General features: G+C 37.6%; 2 protein-coding genes and 1 non-coding gene across 3 annotated transcripts; 2 read left to right on the top strand and 1 right to left on the bottom strand.

Moving 5' to 3' along the window:
* Nucleotides 1-700: 700 nt before the first annotated feature.
* On the top strand, nucleotides 701-10,515 carry mrs2 (magnesium transporter MRS2). The gene is made up of 13 exons (XM_084726312.1): nucleotides 701-719; nucleotides 1,109-1,565; nucleotides 2,496-2,560; nucleotides 2,860-2,896; nucleotides 3,139-3,251; nucleotides 4,211-4,372; nucleotides 4,504-4,634; nucleotides 4,946-5,062; nucleotides 7,693-7,762; nucleotides 8,218-8,300; nucleotides 8,671-8,788; nucleotides 8,950-9,063; nucleotides 9,322-10,515. Exons 2-13 carry the CDS (start codon nucleotides 1,184-1,186, stop codon nucleotides 9,379-9,381), a joined length of 1,452 nt encoding a protein of 483 aa, XP_084582438.1. The 5' UTR covers nucleotides 701-719; nucleotides 1,109-1,183; the 3' UTR covers nucleotides 9,382-10,515.
* Nucleotides 7,158-7,230, bottom strand: trnar-ucg (transfer RNA arginine (anticodon UCG)). Its single transcript has one exon. It is a non-coding gene; the product is annotated as a tRNA-Arg (tRNA).
* A 1,160-nt stretch (nucleotides 10,516-11,675) lies between the features above and the next one.
* Nucleotides 11,676-24,691, top strand: LOC146321251 (uncharacterized). The gene is made up of 5 exons (XM_084726313.1): nucleotides 11,676-11,944; nucleotides 18,697-18,829; nucleotides 20,476-20,699; nucleotides 20,937-21,234; nucleotides 21,509-24,691. The coding sequence occupies exons 1-5, from the start codon at nucleotides 11,885-11,887 to the stop codon at nucleotides 21,670-21,672; spliced, it is 879 nt and encodes a 292-aa protein (XP_084582439.1). The 5' UTR covers nucleotides 11,676-11,884; the 3' UTR covers nucleotides 21,673-24,691.
* Nucleotides 24,692-24,910: the final 219 nt, after the last annotated feature.

Consider the following 24,910-nt stretch of genomic DNA (forward strand, 5'->3'; position numbering starts at 1 on the left):
ATCATATTTTTGACTTAGTATGTCATAAATTTGATGTACTATCTCATACTGTTGACTTAAGCTACCATGAGTACTGTTTTATTTAAATCATGCATAACTTTTTTTTAAATTTTTATTTCAGGTGGGAATGGGCTTCCATACCTGGGATTGGGGGCTTGTGACCTCTATATCCTGTTTTTGGTTTTATTTGGTTTGTTTGCTTGTTTGTTGGTTTGGTTTCATTTGTTTGTTTGCCTGTTGTTTTTATTATGTTTAGCCACAGGCAACTATTTTCCTCAGGCCTAAAAAAATCTACAAAAAGACAGGACAAGACTTTAACTATATACATATGCTACCATTTAACAAGCAATCAAGAATTAAAGAAAGACAAAATATTAATCTTTTTAATCAATTTACATTTATACAGTGAATGCAATATTTTCAGTATAAAGTAAAGAAGCCAAAATAAACAGACATTTGCCATCAATTTCATTCTAGTCAGAAAAAAAAATTTTTACTCAAAATTTACGTCGATGTTTGTAGTCCGAGTGATTTTCTTTACTGGAGACGATCTTTGGCAGTAGGTCCATGTCGCCGCGGTGCATTATGGTCCGGTGCAGCGTTCTTGTCCTCCTGTTTGCTAGTTCGCCCTATCATGCTTAGCTGAGCAACAACAGCCTGTTTTCGGATGAAAACACAGCGTAACATGTTAATTCAGGAGAGTCTGTAGCTAGCGGCAGGTAACTGACTTGTCTTACTTGTGTCCTCGTTTCATGTCACCTCGAAATTTAAATGTAAAATTACTGACAGCACAAGCTGTCCCCTGATGCTAGCAGCTAACATACCTAGCATAACATGCAGGAGAGCTGCACAACACTCCTCAAAACATAGTGAAGAAAGTTAGTTAATCGAGCTAAAACTACGTATGACGAGCATTACAGTAGGTCACATTAAACAGCTTTTACTTACACTATAACTATTATGTTTTATAGTCATTGTACCTGCGGGTCTCCTCGTGAAAACAGTCTGACAGACAACTCGAGGGACTTCTACTGAATGACTGAAGGATTACACACACTTTCATCTCTTTATACCGCTCCCATATTCCCTTCTTGCTTGTCTTATGGAGGCTGAGGCTCGGCCTCCTTGTCTTTCTGCAGTCTCATGATCTCCTTGCTGCAGCAGTGCTGAATATCAACCCAGTATGGCAGTCTGTGTGAGGGCTGTGTGTTGTGGTGGTGTGGACATGAGACTGCACAGGGTGCTGCTGAGCGGCTGTATGAACTGCACCAGGATGTATCTGCCATCCAGTGGGAACATTTATCCTAAGCGCCTTTTCAGTTCTGCTAGGCCCTTTTCCTCAAGAATGGATGGGACTCGAGCCCTCATGCTTTGCAGTCCTCGTACAGTACTGTACCCACCACTTGGACATAGAGAACTGGGATTGTACAGCAGCAGGTCCTGCGATGTCGGCTCAAAAGCAGTCTGCAGTCAAACACTGTCTGTGTTAAGATGTCAACCTAGAAGATCTCAGTCTGCGTGGGTGAGAAAGGAGAAACTGTTGCAAGGAGGTGCAACCTTGCCAGGTAAGAATGAGAGACAGTCAGTATGTATGACCTGACGATTTTGAAAAACATATTTTTCAACAGAAGAATGCAGAACTTTTAGATGTTTACGTTGATCACCATTGACTGTATTTTATTTGTTGATATTGTAATTAATGTCCCAATCTAGTACCGAACTTTTTTGCAGTTGCACATACATTATTCAGACATTCGTTTCCAAAGACAATTCATGCCAATTTTTTTTATAAACCCTTTAAGTTGAAAGGAAACAACAAATTTTATATGAAACAATAAACTATACACACCAGATTTATTATTTATAATAAAGTTTTCAAGTTGTTATTTGTTTTTTAATATTGTAATAATCACATCATGTACCTGTTCTTGTACTGTAAGTTTCTGGTATCGTTACATCCCTACTTATCACAGATATACCGGTACTGCCATATGTTTCATGTGCATAGTAACTAGAATTTGCTCTACACAGATACACACATATATCGGAGGTAATCTAGAAATGGCTTATTGGTACACATTTTCACAGTTTTCCATATCTTTTCAGCTCTTATCTACTCTTTTATACTTTCAGCCAAAAACTCAATTTAAACCTTGTAATGTTAAATATCTTCCACGTTCTGTTGGTATTATTCAACTTTTAAATTCAGTTAATTAGATCTTACCCACTTTTCCAACTCTTCATGCTCTCTTAGCTGCTTTCACACAGTTAATTTTCTGTTTTTTGTTTGTATTTTGTATTCACTCTACTGTAAATGTTAATTTTCTCATTAGCCCTTTAACATCAGAGTAATTTCCATTGTAAAATAAGTATCAAGCCACTGAAATAATAATGTTATGTTCCCAACAATCAAGACTTTGTAGTTACAATCATTTAGCTTTATGTATGAAATATTTTCCTTACATATGGTTAAACTTTGTCGTTCCTTTGAACAGTGTCCTTTATACGCCACAGAGTGACAGACGCTCCTGTTTCCAGTGTGCCTCCAGCTTTCGTAGTGGTAAGAAATGCACCAAAGGCAGTCAGCCGAAAGAATGTCGGTGGACACTGAACAATAGTTACCACTATTAATTCAAAGTCTAATGTACTTAATGGCAAGATGTCTTTGAAGAAACTGATGCAGATTGTTGGATTTCACAACTTTTTATCATCTGGTTTTAACCCAGATTTCCCACATCTTATCAAAAATCAATCTACTGTCATGCATTTTATATATTAAATACATTAAAAGTGCTGTTTGTTTGAGTAACTCTAATTGATAGAGGTGGATGATCAGTCTCTTGTTTATTTATTTCACAGATGAAGTTTGACCAAGAAGGAAATGTGACAACCTTTGGTGAGTGTTGGAAAATAAATCTTAGTTGTCTTGCCTGTTGTCTTTTCTTTGAGAAGCAAAATCAATGTTGCCTTTGAGACTGATGATTTTTTCTAAAGAAAATGATGAAACGAGTAAAAAAGAAGGGTGATAACCTCATCTTTTAGGATCTAATTCCATATGGCATAAAAAATTATCTGAAACAGGGTGATCATCTATGATAGCCTCTGCTCCTCTCACTAGCATTATTATTTCCCTTACAGAGAAGAAGAAAACAGAGCTTTGCCAGGAGCTAAGTCTTCAAGCCCGAGACCTTCGCTTTCAGCACAGTACCAGCCTCACTGCCAGAAACAACTGCATTATTATACGAATGGAGGTATGCTCTTTTCTCTTTCAAAAGAACATTATGTGAACAGTAAGGCACATTTATTTGTGACCAAGTCAACATTAAACTGAGCATCAAAAACTAAAACTCAGTGCATGAAACTGACTTGGATGATTTGTTACATTAAAGTACAGCACCAGCAGCTCTCTTTAGTCTGCACCACAGTCAACTGTCCACCTCCAGAGGGTGTGTTGGAGAAGATGTAATAGTTGAAGCAAAAGTCATCATGGCTCATCAGTTTATAGAAGGCAATAGTTTCTCCTGATTTAGGCAAATGATGTTTGGTTTCCGCCTTTGTCACAGTGAGGTAGTCACACCTTTGGTCATACCTGATGATGAGTGAGACATTTCAGTCAATTCAAGAAATATAATACATGCACTGGGGAAAAAATGAAAATAAATATGTATTTTTGCTCTGCAATTGCTTAAAACCTATTGTAAATTTACAGTTACTGTAAGTATCTGTCGGCCATTTCAAGAGTTCCTGTATTTAAGGGGCTGTAAGAAAATCACCAAATTTTCACAGGGGGTCACCAGATCCACTTGATTTTAAGGAGTGTAAGAAAAACTTACAGAATGGCTGTAACTCTGCATTTTTTCATTTCTGTGAAGAAATCTAAATGAAAGAGATATTTTACATATAATATCAGAATCACAGTATTGTATCAAACCTCAAAATTTCAAAATACAGGAATAACTGTGCATTCATAAAGTCATAACAATATAATATCAAAATCACAGGGGTGGGGTGTCTGTAAACATTTCAGATTAAAAACATAATTTTCAACCAGTTAAATATAAATATCCTATATGCCACACAGACACGAAATGTTGCATGGAGTTTTGAATGAAGATGTTCAGTATTTGCATCCTGTGTCAGGGATCACATTATATGTTTCAGTGTTTTCTGAAGTAGCAAACATCGCCCTCTATTATCTGTTTCTCCACAGTCTTTAAAAGCCATTGTTACACCACAGTCCCTGCTGGTGTTGGATTTTCGTGGACTTGGATTTGAGCGTTGGTTGGTACTGGACCTGGCCCCCCAGCTAGCATCACAGACACACTCTCTGCCCTTTGAGTTCAGAGCACTTGAGGCCATACTGCAACACAAGGTGAGGCAGACTACAAAAACACTATCTGTCTGTGTATTTAAGTGTCTAACCTAGATAAAACCTGCCTCTGTCATGAGATTAGGTGACGTTCACTTACGCATATATGTGTTTTCATGTATCTGTGTCAATAGGTAAACACCCTTCAAGCCCGGCTGAATGATGTTGAACCAGTAATACTGGACACATTGGAATCCCTCGTAGATCCTAAAATCCTTTCTGCTGATAGAAGTAAACTACATGTACTGCTGCAGAACAGCAAGAGGTAAAGCACACAGCCATATGTGCTGATATACATTGTAAATTATCTTATAAATGAGGGTAGATGGCATCAGGATAGCAATACTTTTCTAAACTATGGATATGAGGATCTGGGTCAGCACTTCTGGGAATGAAATGGTTTTCATCACTCAATCAAAAATAGTCCCTCACCGTTGATGTAAAGCTTTGTTAATCACGTGTGGCCTGTGTCAAGGTTCAGGCTCAGCATCACAGTGCTGCACCATGACATTTACAGTATATATTCACATACTTTGATAACTTTTTTTTCTCTCTTGTTTCTTGTGCCTCTGACAGCTTATCAGAGTTGGAGACAGATGTGAAAGTTTTCAAGGATTCCTTGCTGAAGATTTTGGATGAAGATGAGATCATTGAAGAGCTCTGTCTGACCAAGTGGACAGACCCAAGAGTTTTGTATGTTATACATGCACTCACATACACATAGCCGACATGAATACAAAAATCAGAGCTCTGTTAAAGCTTCCAGGCAGTGGTAGGGTTCCACAGTATGCTTGCTGTGTGCAGATGAGTAAGCAGTCTGCACATTGTTTAAACAGCAGCCAGCACATATCCTAGATGCCCTGCTTATTTGGTGGTGGTCAAAATGGCGTGTACACCTACCTCACCCACATGGCCCATAGAGACACAGACAACTGAGGGAGATTGATAAGACAGAGAACTGATGAACTTCATTTAGGTTCACACAGTGGACCATATGAACATTACTGGCCATGCTGGCAATTATTTGATGAATAGCAATGGCACTGTGTCTTTTACCCTCTAGGCCGATGATTTGTCAGCTGACGGTTACGTGGTTGCTGTTGCCAGCTAACAGATTACACTCCAGTTAAACAGTTTACCCCGCCCTCACTGTGGCACACTGAAAGATGTGTAGCCACCTACTTTAGGGGAAACTAGTACAGAAGCTGCTTTGAGTAGTTTGCCAGGTGTTAATATCTTATTGTAAGCAGATTTTGTCAACAACGTGATTGCATCATAACTGTGCAGGATGCAGCCATGAAATTTCACAGGTATGTACTTGAGAACAAAATGAAGGATGAATTTAAAGATGGATGTAATTGAGCCATAATAATATAGTAATGACTACTGAGTACTAATTGGTATGAATGTCAACATGTTGAAGGGGGTTGCGACTGGTGTGATCCTTCCACAAGATGGTCTTTAGTTTATTTTTTTAGTGAAACCCTATTGTAGAAAAGATGATAAACTAAGACTGAACATTTGATGACATGACCAAATACAAAATGACTCTATTGACAAAATATTGAGAACCAAATAAGGAAAGATTTCATGTTTTATATATTTTGTGTTATGGATGAGAGCAGCCATATATCACATCTCACAACCACGTCATGCTTTGGGTGAAAATAAGCACTGTAAAAGCATCCAGTCAGTATTTTTGTCTATGTATGTCTGTGACAGACACATTATTACAGGTTGACACGTGTGCTGATTGTGCCTGTAGATGAAAGCGAATCAGAAAGGAGTCTTATGATGGGGTAACTGAAGATTTAACTGTGAAAAACTATGGCCCTATTTTCAAACACCTACTTTTAGAATGGAGTTTGTTTCCACAGTACCAAAACAATAAAATAAAGTGTCTCAACGATATAAAAAGTGACAGGACGTGACCGACTGAAGATTCAGTGGGATTGTTGTATGATAAGTTAGTCCACTGAAAGGACCAGTATTTCCTCATCTTAATTCTTTACGTATTTTTTCTGTGTAACAACGCTGATCATTAATTGACATAGACGTAGCGTAATTGCTCACCTGACTGGCCAGAGGATTTGAGCTCCGAATAACTAATTAAGTTTTCTTTTTCTTTGAAATTCTTTCAGTAACAGGTGCACTTTCTTACTCTTTCTTCTCTCCAACAGAGAGTTGACACACACCGCGGCTGTCCTCACATTGTCCCATCTCCTCTCACTTATAGTGCTCATAGTGCTGTCTTATTCTCATCACTCGTCTCATTTTCTGTATCTGTTGTCATGTTATAGCCTTTTTAAAATTTATCTTGTAATAAAAATTCTAAATTGTACACCCTCAATGTTGAGTAGGTTTTTCCACGTGGTATCAAAAATGGTATCCAATATCAATATTTTTATATTATTATTTTTATTATACTTTTATAGTATTATATCGAAATGAAAAATTCTAGTGTCATGATAACACTGGCTTTAACTGGCCAAGACCTCAGTGTTGTTTTGACTGTCATTAGAATTAGAGGAGCGGCAGCATGACACAACAGACAAGTACTCAAATGGATTGCTCTCATCCATGCATGAATGAATATATCTTTCTTTTGTTTGCCAACAAGTCATTCACTGACAAAGAAGTCAGATGTATTACATGTGTAGCAGATGTGAAACATCTCATCAGTTCGATATCTTGTCAATAAGGAAATAAAACAAAAGTTAAGTATTGTGTATCTGTTGGGTCAGGGTGAAAGAAAGAGGAAGTTCTGACATGGGGAAGTCAAAAGCAACGACCACGAAGGGACTCGAACCCTCAATCTTCTGATCCGAAGTCAGACGCCTTATCCATTAGGCCACGCGGCCAGATGTTTAGGTGACGTCACACCTATCAGTCTCATGACAGAGTCGCTGATGCGATTAGTCACATGACCAGATGTGGCGCGCTGTACGAGCGACTTAAGACAACGATGTTTTTTTTTTTGGTTTTTTTTTTGCAGCTCCGCGGTGTTTCACATTTTTGCCTTCTTTTTTTTGTCGACATCGATTATGGTCATGATCACATCTCACGAACGCGCTCTTACCTGTAATCACGTGGTATTCAGCAGGTCAAAAGAGCAATTTACGACAAGTTTATATTATAAAAGTAAGATAGATAAGGAGAGCAATATGAAAAGTTAATGCATGCAGCCTGTTGATTTTTCATGTTTAATATTTCATTTTTCATTCTGGCTGCTTAAGTGACAACTAAAACATTTTCATGTATTTTGTGATATTTAAATTGGTCAACATTTCTAACTTTTGTTACCTGTCCATGTGTGTTTTTAGTGAGGAGAGCAGTTTGGGTATCGACCACGCTGAGGAGATGGAGCTGTTACTGGAGAATTACTATATGCAGGTAGTGTAATTTATCTGATTAAGTAACGGATAAAACAAATATTTTACTTTTCTTGATGAAATAAAGTTATTAATATGACTAAAGGTACTGATGCACACACTGAAAACATTTCTCAACAATATGAAATATCACCATGTCCTTTGCAATGTCAGTGTTTTCGCTGATGCAAAACAAACCCATGTTGCATGCTCTGCCTGTGGAAGTTGCTGTTGTTTGTTGATGCTGGACAGTATTTACTGAGTTTTTCAAAGTGACATAAATCAAACACGGTTGTGTGGTCTTTAACCTTTCCTCACCTCTCTCATTTTGTTTGATCAGTATCAGTAGGACTGAAACATAATGTTAAATGTTATCTGTGGACAAGGCATTAAGTGAGTGAGTGAGTGAGTGAGTGAGTGAGTGAGTTGTTGAGTGTGCTTGGTGTTCATACAGTGATTGTGAACTTCTGCCTACAGGCTGAAGAGCTGGGGAACAAGGCCAGAGAGCTGAAAGGGCTGATAGATGATTCTGAGAGTGTCATCTTTATCAATCTGGACAGGTACACACACACACACACACACACACACACACACACACACACACACACACACACACACACACACACTGGGTAACAGTATGAATACATATGTATGTCTATGTGGCAGATTATAAAGCCTATAAAACGGATTGGGATTTTGTTTGAGGCTGCTGTAGTGGTATTGTAACATACAATGTATGTCGTTGTTGTAACATCTCTTTCTCTTGATCAGACAGGGACAAAATACACTATCATCTGTTTGCGCAAAAAATGGAGTCAAAACCTGTTTCAATATTTTTTAATGTACTTAAGCTAACATAGAAGATATATTTATGTCCCCTTGAAAGCAAATGATTTGCTGGCTCTAAATGTGCAGTCTTTTTGATTCCAGCCACCGTAATGTGATGATGCGCCTGAATCTGCAACTGACGATGGGGACCTTTTCCTTGTCCTTATTTGGTCTGATTGGCGTGGCCTTTGGAATGAATTTGATGTCGTCCTTCGAAGAGGTGAGACAGCTTCCTGCTGAAGAATATGTATCAACACTAGAATTTTAAAAAGTTGTTTGTTGTAATATATTTGTAATGGGTTTTGTTCTGTGCATGCTGTACCTTTTGTTTGTTTATATCCTCCTATATTTATGTGTTTGCCTGTTTGTGTTTATCACCAGGACCCTCGTGTTTTCTGGCTGGTAACAGGCTTCATGTTCTTGGGCAGCGGGCTGATATGGAGACGACTTCTGTCATTTTTGGGACGACATCTAGAGCCTTCAGTGCCCCCACTGGTATTAATACACACACACCTACATTGGCCTATCATTATTTTTTGTTTTTCAGCAAATGCTTAATATAATAGTGTATCCCTTACTCTGACCCCTAATCTCGTGGAATAAAAGTCTTCCATCTGTGCATGTAGTAAGACCACTTCTCACCCCAAATTGCTGATATATGTAATGACTGAACATAATTTTATTTAATAATGTCAGATGAAAGAGTGGTTAAAGATCACAGTCTTACTGTCATTGCTCCTGTTTGTGATACAGATTCCTCCAGTTTGGAAGAGAAACATGAAAGCATCAGACATCAAGGCGGGAGTCAGATGATGTTCTACCTCCACTCTGTAAAATGACACAGACCTCCCACAGACTCTGCAGCTTTAAAGGCGATTGTTTAAGCACCCTGGACCTCCTGAATTTATGTTTTACTCCCCTGTGCCTACAGCATGTACTGACCTCTTGTGTGCTTTCGTGTCCTCATCATTGTACTTCTCGTACTGTCTGTGTTATTCCAGATAGTTGATTAGATGTCCTCGTATCTAATCATATCTTCATATGGATCAAACGTGGGCACAGAGTATTGCTCTGTCATCACTGGTTGGAGCAGTGGATGGATGCATGGGCGAGTGACAGTGCTGGAACTGAAACAGATAACTACTAATGTGATAACCACCTACATGCAGTTGTAAGTTGCCTCATTTCATAGGTGGAAAACGTGTGTTAAAAGGACTAAATCAGATTAATTTAAGTAAATGTGAACCAAATTAATGTGTAAAGCCTATTGTTAATGTTTATAAAGTGTTATTTCTTCTCTGATCTGTATGCAAGTAAGAATTTGCCTTTGCAAAGCTGAGTAGTTACTGTTTTCAATATTGTAACATCAGTTAGACAGAAAGGACTTGTGAAACATTCACTTTTATGTAAAACAAAGGTTTATTAGATGATTTAATCTAGTCTGGTATCTGATGTGATTGTCAACATAATTTATTAAAGGCAAAAGCAAATTTTCAAGCATTCTAGAGGTTGCAGTGGGACACCAGCATGTCAGACCAAAATAACTGTGCACCCAGTTTACTCAATAAAATTGGGGGGAAAAAAACTCAAATCAAATGATCAAACTAGGCAGTGCTGATCAAGCTAGCTTTTTCTCACCTAAAAGTGCTTTCAGGAACATGTTTTATTGTACTGTTAAGCTGTAATGTGATTTTTTCCATATCCTTCACCTTTTGACTGTCTGTTATAACCTTGGGATCCTTGATATTTTCCTGTTTTCTTATCAACCACATGGAATCTCAGTGGATCTAATTTATTTATTTTATTTTTTTTTACACTGAACTGACTCCTCAAAACCCTGTCAGTGCACCTTTGGCAGTAGTTAGAGCACTGACAGACTTCAAGTGTCAAAAAAAATCATGATTACATCCATTAAATAAAGTAAAATAAAAACTGAATAACCATATATCATCACTGTAGAGTGGTAAATGATTGGAGCCTTAACAGTGATGGATTCTTCCATACTCATGTTTCTTGTGTGATGTGAACTTTATCTTGAGTGCTATGATGGAAACAATGAAGTTAGTAGATGAAGACAAGTTTCTGTGATTGATGTGGAATATTTCCCAACCCAAATGAGCTTTGTTGTGTTAAATTGTTTTATTACAACAAAAAAAAGAGAAGATTTTCTTGTTTTTAACACTTCAGTTTTATCTGTCAGGTATGATTTGGATTGCTGTCATAACCATTCTTGTGCACTAGAGGGAGTCCAATCTGCAGTTAAAAATTCAGTTTCTTTGTTCAGTAGTTCCCAAACTTTTTCATGTCACAGACTCCCACAGCAGCTACATATTAGCCCATTGAACCCCAGTTTGAGAGGATTTTGTCTTAAGGAATTCTCTCTGAGTAAAATAATTTTATTTATAGGTTTGAACATAACATCTCTATCATCAATCAATGATCAAAAAAGAATCACTATCAATTAACAATCAATCAAAACAGTCAACCATGTTTCTTCACCTATTGTTCGCACTTCCAAAAAATGTAATAGAAGTTAAAATATTGTATTCCTCCTTTTGCTGGGGACCCCTACAATCCACCCATGGCACAACACATGATGGGCATTCCCTAACATCACAAGGTTTTACCATCCTACAGCAATAAGTTAGGTTAGAATTTAGTTGTTCACTATGTTGAAAATCGTCTTTGGCTTCATCACAATCAACTTAGGTTACAAAAAAAGACAAATCTACAAAAGAGGACAATTAGACTGTCGGTTAAAAACACTTAATTGTCTTAAGTGTGGACAGTCTTTGGCTTCACCACAATCAACAAGGATGACAAATAAGACAAAAGTTTAAAAAAAACAGCAATTTGGGAGAACTTTAAGCTAAATCTTGGCAATTTTGGCGTAGTACAAAATGCTGGTATTTAGCAAACATAAAACAAATGTTAATTGCACTTGGGACATATTAATGTCTTGCATAGCCTATTAAATTGCTGCTTTTAAGTGCGTGTGTGTGTGTGTGTATGTGTCCACCGAGAAACGCCCCCAGCCATGTGCGTGCGTACCTTCCTCAATGAACGTCAGGCCGTGCTGACGTCAACGCGCAGCCACGCTGTACTGCCAGTCCAAACAACTTTTCCAGAGGAACTCCACATCACAACGCGCTCGGGACCAAGAAGTGGCAGAGATTTAACAAATCCAGCCGAAAACACCAGCGAAAAAGTGTCGAGGAATAAACGACACGACATAAATTAGCTTCCGAGTGTCTGCACTTTGTTTTCTCATTATAATTTTTTCCCGTTCAACTGCTGTTTCTTTTTGGAAGTTAAGATGAGGAATCTGCGGCTGTTGTTCCTCGTCGGGCTGGCGACTGGGTTCATCAGTGAAAAAGTAAGTAACTTTAGCTTTTAATTGCTGTTTTATGTAATAAAAAAAAGATCGAACAACTAGTCTAAAGTTATATGAAGCCAGAATCTTATTTTTATGCGATAATGTTGACTTTTTCCGCAGTTTCTTCCCAAGAAAAGGCGCTAATTAGCCGTTAAGATAGGTTTAGAACGGGCAACCGTCCATAACGTTTAGCTTAAGTTTGTTCGGCCGCCAGCTTTTTCTGTTGATGTTTCCCATCCAGGCTCCCTAGACTATAAATAAGAAATGTCTAAAAATGCCCTATATATAATGTTATACCGTCTTAGCTAGTTAATTATGTTCAATTTGTTAACATACCTTTCCCTAATTGGTCCACCTGGACGTTTTATGTAAAGTCTGAGCTAAAACCGACCGACACGAAAAGCATAGCTGTTTTTTAAGCTTAAGCAAATGTTATCTTCCAGGAAGCAAAAGTATTTACATAAAGATAACGTTATTGTGCGGACTAATGCTGGTCTTACTGATATTATTCATCCATAGACCGTGTGTTCAGGCCAAGTTCACACAGGACCAAGTCTGTTCAGCCTCTAACTCACAGCTTTGACATTTAAACCCAAACCTCCAGACCTGACCTGCATTTCTCACCCACAGTTTTAAAATGTCATTGTTTGCTAAATTAAATTCAGTATCAGAGCACCATGAATATTTAACTGTGATAAACATGCTAAGAATGACAAAATCCCTCTGCCTGACCTGACAAACTAGCCAAATCTCTCCCCGTATTTCCCCTCCTTTCTCCTTGTGTGTGTGTGTGTGTGTGTGTGTGTGTGTGTGTGTGTGTGTGTGTGTGTTTGTTGTAAAGCTGGAAAACACCTGGAAATGACAGGCCAAAGCAGAGCTCTGTACATTGTCACAAGTGCAAAAATATCCTGGTTGCATGATTTATTGACTGTAAAAATCCCAAATGCTAGGCCAGGGAACTTCACCACCTCTCCAGAAATGCCTGATATGTTTGATTTATGGTCTGTGTATTGTAAAAGGGAGAGAGCTGAAACCTGAGACTAGTCCTGGTGGATATATGTAGCAAGAACTGACAAGGCAGTAAACATTGGCTAAATATTGAAAGAGTTGTGGAGACAGTGAGGAAATGAATACAGTTTAAAGTTATTGCTTTCCCACTTAAAGGGAAAGTTCACCACAAAATCAAACATACATATTTTCCCTCTGGCCTGTAGTGCTATTTCTCCTTCTAGATTGATTTTGACTTTATAGATGTCTGCCTTCTCTAGAATATAGTGGAAATAGATGGCTTGGGCTGCTCAAAGTACATTTGAAAAACTAAATACTAGAGCCCAACTGATATATTGGTCAACCAGTATTATTGGCCTAGTATTGGCCTATCACAAATATGTTGGTTTATATCAGCATCAGCATATATTTTTTCCGCTATGTGTCTATGTGAAAACTATTTTTGAACAGAATGTTGTTTTTCGTTAACTTAATAGGCAGGAATCAGTGTCTTTTGATCCTTATTTTAAAGTTATATAATAAGTAACATTTTTTAGACTAATATAAACATAATCCCCTCCAGTCATCTTTGTTGCTCTCTGCCTGTATTTCCTTATGTTCCCATTATTTCACTTTTCTCAGGATGCTTTACCACTACCACTATCACTATTTGACATCCTGGGATTGAAACTCAACAATCCACTATCTTTCTGTTTGTGATTTTTTATATATATATATTTTAAAAAAAATACCTGAAAAGTTTGCTGTTTCAATGTTCTGATATCATTTTGGATGATAAAGTTTATTGTTATACTGTAAAATGTCCTTCTCCATTAGATATCTTTGTCACACGTGTTAACCATTTTTGAGGGATCATTCCAAAAAGTGTGAGCTTATCTATATATTCTATATTCTTATATTTTGTATAAAGAATATTGGCTGGTATATTTATATTTGAATTTTTGCTCCCAATAATAGTATCAGCATCACCTCCAAAATCCCAGTATTGGTTGGACTCTAATCAGCAATGTCTCTTTCCAGACGTCATGATTTGTTTACTCAAGGCAATCCACAGACCTTGTTATGAGCAGTTTCATATAGGCACTACTTTATTTGTTAGAAGGAAAGCAGTTCTCAGAACATGATGTTTTATAAATGGATGTGTTTACTGAAAAACAAGTTTTTTAGCTGCTAACTTGTACTTTAATCATCTTGTAATCTGTGTCATACCCTGCTCTACACAAGCTTTGATTCCTCTCTACTTTATACCACTAATATACAGACTCCAGTCCTAAATTGCTGGGCGTGATGGTTACGGTGCATATTCAGATTGTCTCTTTCTCTGAGTGTGGCTGTAGAATTACTGGTTAGTTAGTCAGGGATGTTGCTCACATCTCTCAGATGAATGTTGAAACAGGCTTTCTGCCCGTGACACTTTGTGAGCCGCTGGTGTCATTTTCTGGATGGATGACTCACAGTGAGTCCTGCTGGGCTAGTCCAGACAAGCACGTAACTGCGTGGGATCCACACAGTTTTCTAGAGTAGGCAGGAAGTAGTGTGACACCTGCTCTCATTATTATGAATGATTATTTTCATAGTGCTTCTGACATACATTATTATACACACATGACAGAAGGACTAATTGAAATAAAAAAAAAATGATGAAATGATAATCCATGGATACTAGTTTGACATGCTAGTATGTGAAGAAGTTTCATGTGCTCTTCCTTTATCAGTAGTGAGGTATTAGTCACAACATATTAGTCACAACATACTTCTGTATAGGAAGACAAGACTGTACACATCTTGTCTGTCTGACAGTATCTGATTGGCTCCCAGACTGTTACTATGACATTTTTGTAACTTGTTTGTTGTTTGCCTAACTTTCAATCTCAGCATGTCCTGGAGGGATTTTCACACAATTATCAAATCTGCACATCTAGACCTGAATGAGTTGTAAAACCGAAGCCAACAGTTTTTTGTTTTTACAGGGAAAATACCAGTATGGTTTTCACCACATATTAATGGTGAAGGGACTGTCTCTTTGTTCCAACATTGAGCTTTTAGCATTTTGATCAGTAAGACATGCAGTAAGTCATTTTGTTGAAAGGTAGTTGATTGTTGAGTCTCATTCCCACCTTGTCAAATTACCAACTTTTTGGATTGGTGGTTCGAAGGTGGTTGATTATTGAGTGTCATTCCCAGGTAACGAAAATAAATATGTTTTCGGAATGAGACTCAACAAACAACTATTTTACTGACCTGAGATTGGTCAAAGTATCCCGTCACAGGCCAGATTTTCTAAAGCTTGAAAACAGAGCCAAGAGGAGGAACAGAAGTCCGGTTTTCTCTCATCCCTCTTGATTTATACTAGGCTTAAATGTTATTATGGAAATTTTGCCCATTGAAGTCAAAACTAAACTGTCTACTGATGAAAATGTTATCTTTTTCCAAATAGTGCGGACTAGGATCTTTGGTGTTGGGTCAGCAGATTCAAATAACTGTGATACATATTTCAATTAAGGACATCATGATATCCCTTCTGAGTAAGACAAAAGAAGATACTGTGTAACTTTCAGGCTAGTATTACATTGGGAGAATTCTTTTATACCCTTGTTTTTTAATGTAGAATCCTACCATACTCAATCCTGACCTACAGTTATAACAAAACTGTAAAATATCTATTTGCCCTGAATTTTGCCTTTGTAAAGCCTTTGGAGGCTGTAGCTACTGTTAAACAACTAAACAGTCATATTTGATGTTGAGAGGTTAGACATTTCATGATTTGTAGCCTTGGTCAAACACACACCCCCGTGAACGCAGTGTTGTGTGCTGCTGCTGCTGCTGCTGCTGCTATCTAGATGGTGATGACAGCTCTGCTGTGTACTTGACTGTTACACAACCTCACTCTTGGTCTGACTGCTCTCTCATTATCATTGACTTCTAGCTCATTGGGGAAATATTTTACTGTCATAACTTTCAATCCAGCGGGCACAAAAATATGCATTTGTTGCTTAATAATGCACTCGTGCAGTTTCCCTATTGTATGCCTGTAGTGTTTTGTCTCTGCGACCTGGCTTTTTCCAAAAAGCTGTCTTCACTTGGAAAAAGCACCGGGATACCAGATGGTTATATATGGTCTGTGTATGTGTATGTATGTTTTCCAGATGTGTGTAACCTCTGAGTGACTCAGTCAAGTCTGTCAGTAAACCCTAATGCATAACTTCTTCCCAGCATGGGGGGTGGACAGAAAAAGTGATACTTGATTTTTTTTTTTTTTTTTCAATGTCACATTGTCAGAACATGTTTAAAAATGTTAAGTCAGTTAATCATTACTCAATCAACAGAAAATTATTCACCAAAAATTCTGATAAACAGTTAATCGTTTCCAACTTCTGAAATTTGAGGATTTGCTGCTTTTCTGTTGTTATTTCATTGTTTTTGTTTGAGTGTTGGACTGTTTGGACAGACAAAATATGAAGACAACACCTTGAGCTTGGAATTTGTGATGGATATTTTCCAGTATTCCCTGACATTTTAGTATTCAAATGATTAATAGAAAAAAAATCAATGAATTAATCACCAGTTGTATAATATTTGTAAGCTGCAGCCCCTCTGGGCCTGCACGTGTCACAGTAGGCTAGTCAAGAATTCAACTATTATCAATATGATCATTTATAGACCTTTATCTGAATATCATGAAAATTTCATCGATGTGTGATTGTGCATAAACCTGAGAAGTTGATTGAAAGAAAACTGGTTGACAACTATTTTGATATTTGAATAATTGTTTCGTTTTTCAAGGAAATATGTCAAACATTTTCTGGCTTCAGCCTCTTAAATGTAAGGATTTGCTGCTTTACATGTATGTGGTGGGGGTGGTGTGTTTGGCAATCCATAATTTCAATGGCACCTGAGGTCACAGTAGGACCAGGCTAGTTGTTGTGGCCTTAAAAGGGAATACAGCTCATTTTCCAGCGTTTTCTGCCTTTACTGGGACGTTTCCATGGTGTGAGCATGAGTTGCTGTCCTTCAGCAAACCAAGACTTTGGTCAACCAAGAGCAATGATGTGAGACCTGGAAATGTGAGCTTGAAAGTTTTCGGCTGAAAACTGTCTTTGGTCACCCACACAAAAAAGTTAGGACAGTGTATCAGCAAAACACACAGGGAAGACAGCATGAACGCCACATGTGTATACCTACAGCACTTCTAATTCTGTGAGAGTGTCTCCGTGTTTTGTTATGACAAGCACAGCATCTGCTTTTGTAATCCCTGGTTGAAGACAGCAAGAATGTGAGATCTCCTTCTGCTATTTTAGTTAGCCCTGGCATTATGAGACTCTGCTGTCTTTTGAAAATGGATGTTAATGGTTTTCTCTTGGCCTGTTTCACCACAATGTGAACACAACATCTGGTTTGTCTCAGAATGGGTTTTCTCTTGTTACATCACAGTTAGCTCAAATAAAATACAGGTATCTCAGAAGTCACAAAGGAAAATGAGCTGGTCTGTTTAGAATGAAGCGACTGGCATTATTAGGTACGGTGCATTTGTCTGCAGTTGTAAAGTAAATGCAGAAATACATATCTGTCTTATTTAACTCATTCTGTTCTTCACAAGCAGAAAAATATTTCCTTTTGAGTAATTTGTGTAAAGGTATCCTGCCAAATGAAAGGCTATCACTGGCACAAATAGACTCAATAAGAATGGATTTATACCTTTACTTTCCTTGTGTTAATATTTATTACACTGAACTATTGAAAGTTCAAGCTGTACACCTCCTCAGTCCTCATGCATCTTCTCCGATGTCACTAGCACCTGTTTTACGGGAAACATGCATTACTGTCCCTGTGTCTGCACCTCCTCCTCCTTTTCCTTTCTCCAGTCTCCCTTCTTTCTCCCTCTCTCAGCACCTGTGTTAGTGGAAGCATAGTATACATACCAGACATACTTCTGGTCTCAATGGGCCATATTCATCCATGTCCGTGTGTGTGTATGTGTGTGTGAGAGTCTGTCTCAGTGTCTTACTACCAATATCTATTGAGCCTTTTCTCTATTTTTGAATTTCACACTCATTGTCAGGTTCCTGGTCTTCCTGAGCTATTCTTTTTACCAGATCATAGCTTGTTTTATTCTGCGATAGGCAGTCATTTTTCAACAAGCTAATGGATAACGTCATGTTTTAAGTGCCTCGTGTCTTTGGCTGAGGCCTAGTTTTCTTTGTCAGACTGAGTTTCAGAGGCGAGACAAGTAGGTTTTGGTTTCCATCACACTCCCTTGCATAGTGTTTGAGTTAGTGGGAGGTTGTCCTGAGCTACAGTCTTAAATATGAAACGTTTTTTCCCTCTGTGTGTGTGTGTGTCCACTTATCTTTGAAGCCGCTCCATCTCTCACTCCTCCTCACAAACACACTTCAGATCTCTGCTGTCTGTCTGGTTCTGTGAAGTGTCACGAATTACTGCCACAGCATGTGAAATGAAAAGGAAACCAGCGTCCATCTACTGTACATGATACAGTATGGATGCAGTACACACTGCTGTTAAACTCACAGACAGCAGTGAACACATATTTGGCCAGTGTAGGTCATCGGTTGTGAGAAGTATTGTCTTACTCCCACACTGTAGAGACGTTCATATGTTTTCGATTAGTGGAAGGAATTCTGCAAGTGTGAATAAAAGAGATCCATGTGTCTCCTTTTCAGGTCTTTGTTGTTTTTTTTTCTCTCCTGCTTGAATTATAATGTTTAATTTCTTTTTCTCGCTCCCAGCTCTTCGTCTCCTCCCAGTCACCCTTCTCCCCAGGAGATGACCTGTACTTAGAGGGGCATACATCAGGTGACCTTCCTATAGATGATGAAGATGGTGAGGATGGCGGCTCAGGCTCTGGATCAGGAGACTATCGTAAGGAGACCACTGTTTTTGTTTTTGTTTTTGGTTTTTATTAATGAACATTATTTTGGATTATGTTTTTTGTTGTGGATGTTTTAGAAATTATATACATTAGATAAATATAGGGTTTAAAATAGTAAAATGAATGCAAAGTAAAAAAAAATATCTTGTGGACTTGACATTTTTATTATTCAAAGCAGGACTATTCCCTACAGGGGATTATTTTACCAACATTTCCCTCCTCTCAGGGTGTGTTTCCTACTCAGTTATGCATGTCAGAAAAATTAGCAATATATACGTACTGTAGACACACGTGCTCCCACATTCAGACAGAAGCACTCACTCACTCAGAGTGTGCCAGATGTTTGTCCTGAGGTGATGTGGAGTTAACCAGGTGAGGTTTTATTGGAAGAGCACAGATGTCAGATTACTCTCAGGCTTTATTATCAGTGACTCACATCACTGCCCATAGTGAATCATGCGTTGAATCATTTAATGGGACCATTCACTGGGATCACAATATAAACTCAAATGGGGTTTTGTAAATTTCAGAAAGTTACAGATTGCATTCCTCCTACATGTTAAAGGAACTATGCCCAGTTGCACAGAACCAACAAGGTTTCTCTTAAAGTTTAATTTAAGGATGCCTTAGGAAAAAATTAGTTACATAAAATCACCATAAGGGAAAACCCTTCAATCCTCAAGTGTTTGCCATTGGCTACTTAAATATTCCCTCATGCATTGCTAGAAGACCATTATTAACCATTTGCCTCATAATTTTTTAAGAAACTCATAACAGTCCCTTAAAAGTGAAATAGTTGTGAAACATAAGACAATGGCTGAATTTATGGTGTTTGAAGAGGAGGAGGAGATGCCAAGATGCCTTTCAGGAGAGCAAACAGGTTAGCAATAGCAACTTTGTAACTCTGTCACATATATTAACATTAGCTATACTGTTTTATTGAAACTCATCAGTGTTTTCTCTTTTGTTGCTGTCAGAGTAATGCTTGCATATTTCTTTATCATTTCATCTGTGGTTCCTTTCACAGCAGTTTTCTCACATTGATTTTGTCAATTACTTATTTCCACATCTTATACATGTGCATATTTGTTATGGCTTGCTTAATTTGGCTTTCCTTTTCTTTTTGCTTTCTCTCCATTGTCTATTTTGGAGAAGCTAGTTAACACAGCCTGACTTGTTGTGTTAGCTAAAGTAGCTAATAACTGACAATAATTCTGTCTAGTAATATTAAGCATTATGTGAGTGAAGTGTAATCATGGTAACTGAAGTGCTTACATGCTGTATTATGACAGTAACTGCCATGAGAGCCATAGCCAAGATAAGAGGCTTTATGTAGCAGTGAACGAGTGAACCCTTCAGCTTAGCTAGCTTAGCTTTAGCACTGGTTAAAAACTGCTCAGTTTTTAACATTGTGACAACTTATTTACTTACTCCAACTGATTTTTAATTCATCATTTTAATGAAGTAGTCATTCACTTTATCAGAAATTATCAAAATCAATAAAGTAGGAGATAGATGATTTTCTCTGGACGGCAATGACACTGTCAAAATTGGTTCCAAAATCAGTAAAGTCGCTGATTGAAAAGAAAATCTGAAACCGGTTAAGAATTAATTTCTTCTATTTCTTCTATCTCAGCTTTTACAGACTTGAGAGAGCAGGAGGAGAAACTCATGAGGTTCCTCAACTTCTCTAGAACCACAGTCTCCAAAGACACGTTTCCAAGTCAACCACAGCCGACACCAGACTCTCCTCACGACCCACCAACCACTGCAGCAGACAGCCAGGATCCATCAACCACAGAGGAAGACAGTGAGAAAACTCCATTCATATTCCCTGATGGAAACAGCAGGGAAGATGAGGTAGAATACAGCTTTTTCTTTCATATAAATCCTCATCTCAGACTTTACTGCTTAGGTCCTAAGATATACTGTTAGTAATATACTGTTAACTATTTAAAAGAATCTATACATTTTGACTCATGATGAGGTGAGAGTTGTTATAAAAAAAGACTGCTAAAAAATCTATTCTTACTTCTGCAACATTTAATAATAAAGCTTTAAGAACTAACAGCATTACTAATGCATGTGTTCCTCCAGGTGCCAGGCCCAACAGCTGACTGGTTCACACAGAATACCAGTCCCAGAATGCCTCCCAGTGAACCTACCCCAACCAAATTCAGTATGGACATCAGTGTAACCAAATATACTGACGAGGACAACAGTCTGGACATGTTGGACATCTCCGTAACCAAAGACAGCAAAGATTATGTAACGATCAAAGAGCCTGAAAACAGAATTGTGGCCATAGATGGCCGAGGCAGCAAAATGTATGATGTGGACTCTCCTGAAGAGGTGACCTCAGAGAACTTGTGGGAGAGAACTGAAGTGCTAGCAGGTAAGGACAGATTTCCACTCTGGTTTACTGCATTTTTATTGGACCTACATGTCTGGTTAAGGGAGGGGCAATATTTTGACAACTTACAGTATCTCAAGTGTAAACAGGCAAAGGATATTTGTGATATTTTGTATTATAAAATTTGCAAGCAGGTTACATTCAGATTTTTGATAAATAAGTTTTGCAGCTAAACTTATTAAACTAATTTTATTGCTAAAAATTAAGTCAATTTTGTGAGAAAAATACATTTAATCTTTCCTTATGCCCTCTCCAGCGGTCATAGCTTGTGGAGTGGTCGGATTCCTCTGTGCTGTTTTCCTCCTCCTCCTCCTCGCTTACCGCATGAAGAAGAAGGATGAAGGTAGCTATGACCTGGGAGACACCAAACTTTCCAACACAACCTATCACAAAGCGCCTACCAAGGAGTTCTACGCCTGAACTGACCAATAGGGACTTTAAATGGAATCTGTCTCCTCCCAGTCAGGACTAAGAATGGATCTATGAATTAAAGATGATGATCTGGAGTTTGAAGTTTGAAATCAAGCACCTCTGTTTTTCTGCAATGCTCCTTCCATTTTTCTTTAATCTTCTCATACCTTCTTCTTCTGCTACTCTTTAAATCTCTATCTGTTCAGTCTTTTTGAGGAAGAAGTCAGAAGACAACAAATAAGACTATTAAAATGTATTCCCATCATTCCATTCTAGGGAGGGAGTTAGACATTAAATATACATCCTAAATTTTAAGAAAGGAATCTTTCACGATGGATTACATCTGAAGTAGTCTAGGAAAGTAATCAACCTCAAAGTATTGACAACATGGTGCCTTTAGTCCCACATTACTTCCCTAAGCTGAACCACACTGGGACGGACTTTGTTCTGCATTACAGACAAATCGATTGTCCCATTTAGCAGAGTTGCTGCCTGAACTGCCCCAGTTCAGCTTAACTATGTCAAGGAAGTTCACATATGAATAACCTTAACACATGTTGAATGCTGTTAATGGAAATGGTACCACATATGGGATTAGTATTTCAAAAGGCCTACAAATTTTTTTCCTTTGTTTGAGGTCAAATTTACTCCATTTTTTCATTGTTACATTTCACTTTCTGTATGCTTTCTTTGCTGAATTGAAGATTTTTTTGTCATGAGAAATGAATATGTTTGTTTCATATGCTGTGCAGTATTGGTATAAGAGATTTTGTAATTCTGCAGGTACATATTTTTGTTGTTTTCTCTTAGATATTTGACACTTACAGAACTGACCAAATATAAATGTGCTTTATTTGTTTTTTGGAAGATTACTTTTGTAGTTTTTTTCTGTGTTTTGATGTTAAGAGATTATATTTCCATAAGCCATTTTAAAAAGGAGATTTCAATCTTTTTATTGCAGTCTTAAATAGGTAAAAGTCCCTCAATCTTGCATCTCTCCAACATCAGTAATATTTTCAGGACTATTTTATTTGGTGTCTTAGTGCAGCAAGCACATGGGACACGATTGCTATGGTAGAGCCAAAACTAATGACTATAATTCAGAAACCGTTGAAGTGACCAACGTTTTCTGAAGACAGCCAAAGCACATTCCTTTCTGACTGTCAACTGTATACAGCTACAATAGCAGGTTTGAACTTAAAGGGACAGTGACAGCATTCAGTGTTTCTTACAGTGTGTAGAGTCAGGGTTGAAGAGTTAATATAGATCACTGTTAAACTCTCTCCTGTGCTAAACAATATAACTGATTGGATTGACCCAAATCACGAATATATTCACTTCCTACAAAGTCCTTTGAATTAGTTACAGGGCTACTCCAACTGTAAGCATGTCAGGTTTTAAATGTGTTTTCTTTTTATCGGTCTTTACCTCAACCAGACAACCAAAGAAGCAGGGGACGTTTTCAGACACTAAGAGATACAGTCAACATTAACGACAACAGGGTGATATTTCCTTGTGATAGCACATTATTTTGTACTTGTATACACCCTGTTAAATTTCTATATTTTAGAGAAAGTAAAGGGCATTTGCCCTATGTATAGTCTCTGATAGCTTTTAATCAGCTGGCTATTGCTTCTGTCAAGGATCAATATCTTTCACATCAGTCTCTCATTGAAATGAGGGAAATATCCTGAAGCAGCTCTATTGGTCAACTTTAAAGCTTAATGAAAATATCATACTTTTTTTTTTTTTTTTTTTAACAATATTGGTTATCGAGATGACTGGGAGCAGTGGTTAAACTATGACCACTCTAACCACACATTCTCACTGAAATTGGTTTCACATTGTTTTATTTCTGTTGCTGTGACTTTATTTACTTTGAGATTAATGTCACATAACAAACGTTACATTGATAAAGGCATTTCCTTATAGGATTGTAATGGCTATTTTTGTTTGTTTTTAATTTTCCTGTGTCAAAGGTCACTGCTCCATCTATCGCAAGATTTGTAGCAGCAGTTTTTGTGCCTATTACCAGTTTGATTCCTTTCATGAGGCATTGTAATGTCAGTGAAAGGTGGTGTGAGGCTACATTTATGTTTTGTCCTTTAGTCGAGGCTACTTAATAGTGTTTACATGATATATTTTCCTTTGCCATAATAGAAAGACTATTTTAAAGGTATTCTATTTTATCTGAATGCAAACTACCTATTCACTATGGCTGGAATAAACAGGACGTTTTTATCACTAACCCACTGTGACTTACTGTCGATGACGTGAAATTTGTCCGGCATTTGAATCCTCAGTGCCTCACAATTCATTGTATACATTCATTTGCCGTGCTCTTACAGGATTAGTGTGGTCCTTTGACATGTCTGTTGTCTATACCAACAGACATGTTAGAGAAATGCATGACATAAACCATACCCATACAGGGTTAAGACAACGGGTTAGCACTTGCTGGCTGTCCAACAGGTGATGACACACAATAACCTTTCTCTACTAGGATCTCTGTAAGTTTATACAGTATGTTGATGATACTATAATTTATGTATATTAATTTATATTTGCATAGACTATAATCCAGGTTAATATGTCAGTGATAAATTGATATTGTACAGTATTTACTCATGGTCAAAGCCTCTTTGTGCCTACTGCTCAGTTTGTTTTGTATTTATGTTTTTAGTGTATTGACAAGCCTTGGTTCAATTCATTTTCAATTTCAGTATAAGTTGTGTAGCTTTTGAAAATACTTTTTTCATATGAATGCATTTAATAAATGATTAAAGTAGGATTATAAGTTCTTTGTAAATATATTGCAGCTTTAATTTTCATTTTTATCGAAGTTGAATATGAATTGACTGAAGCCTTGATTTTAACAAATAAACACATAATGGAGAGGACCAACCAAAACTCAACTTGGAGATAACATGGTGACATAAGCACACAAGGTGGCTAATAGAGAACTGTGTTGCTGAAATGGTGTATCTTACGAGGTTCACTACTGAATAAAAATGTGGCTTTAATGCAATTCTACAACTGTCTTTGTCTTTTCTTATGCCTTTGGGGATTGGTCTGAATATAAGAGCATAAATTCCTGTTTTGCTCATACACGAACATCCACAGCACAACAATACAGATGTATTCATTCAACAGCATGTGTCCTAATGTTCAGCCACTTTGCCCTTTTACTGCCCTTTTTCCTCCTTACTCTGTGTACTTACTGCCCCCTTAGGCAATTTTGGTCCTC

Source organism: Lutjanus erythropterus, chromosome 9, assembly GCF_056507025.1.
Source record: "Lutjanus erythropterus isolate fLutEry1 chromosome 9, fLutEry1.hap2, whole genome shotgun sequence".
In the NCBI taxonomy this organism is placed as follows: domain Eukaryota; kingdom Metazoa; phylum Chordata; class Actinopteri; order Lutjaniformes; family Lutjanidae; genus Lutjanus; species Lutjanus erythropterus.

What these genes read in the sequence shown, in the direction of transcription:
- mrs2 (XM_084726312.1), top strand. Translation starts at nt 1,184, where the DNA reads ATGGCAGTCTGTGTGAGGGCTGTGTGTTGTGGTGGTGTGGACATGAGA. An exon ending in AGGAGGTGCAACCTTGCCAG is followed by an intron (nt 1,566 to 2,495) that starts GTAAGAATGAGA and finishes TCCTTTGAACAG; the next exon opens with TGTCCTTTATACGCCACAGA. An exon ending in AGGCCATACTGCAACACAAG is followed by an intron (nt 4,373 to 4,503) that starts GTGAGGCAGACT and finishes CTGTGTCAATAG; the next exon opens with GTAAACACCCTTCAAGCCCG.
- LOC146321251 (XM_084726313.1), top strand. Translation starts at nt 11,885, where the DNA reads ATGAGGAATCTGCGGCTGTTGTTCCTCGTCGGGCTGGCGACTGGGTTC. An exon ending in CTCTGGATCAGGAGACTATC is followed by an intron (nt 18,830 to 20,475) that starts GTAAGGAGACCA and finishes CTTCTATCTCAG; the next exon opens with CTTTTACAGACTTGAGAGAG. An exon ending in GAAACAGCAGGGAAGATGAG is followed by an intron (nt 20,700 to 20,936) that starts GTAGAATACAGC and finishes GTGTTCCTCCAG; the next exon opens with GTGCCAGGCCCAACAGCTGA.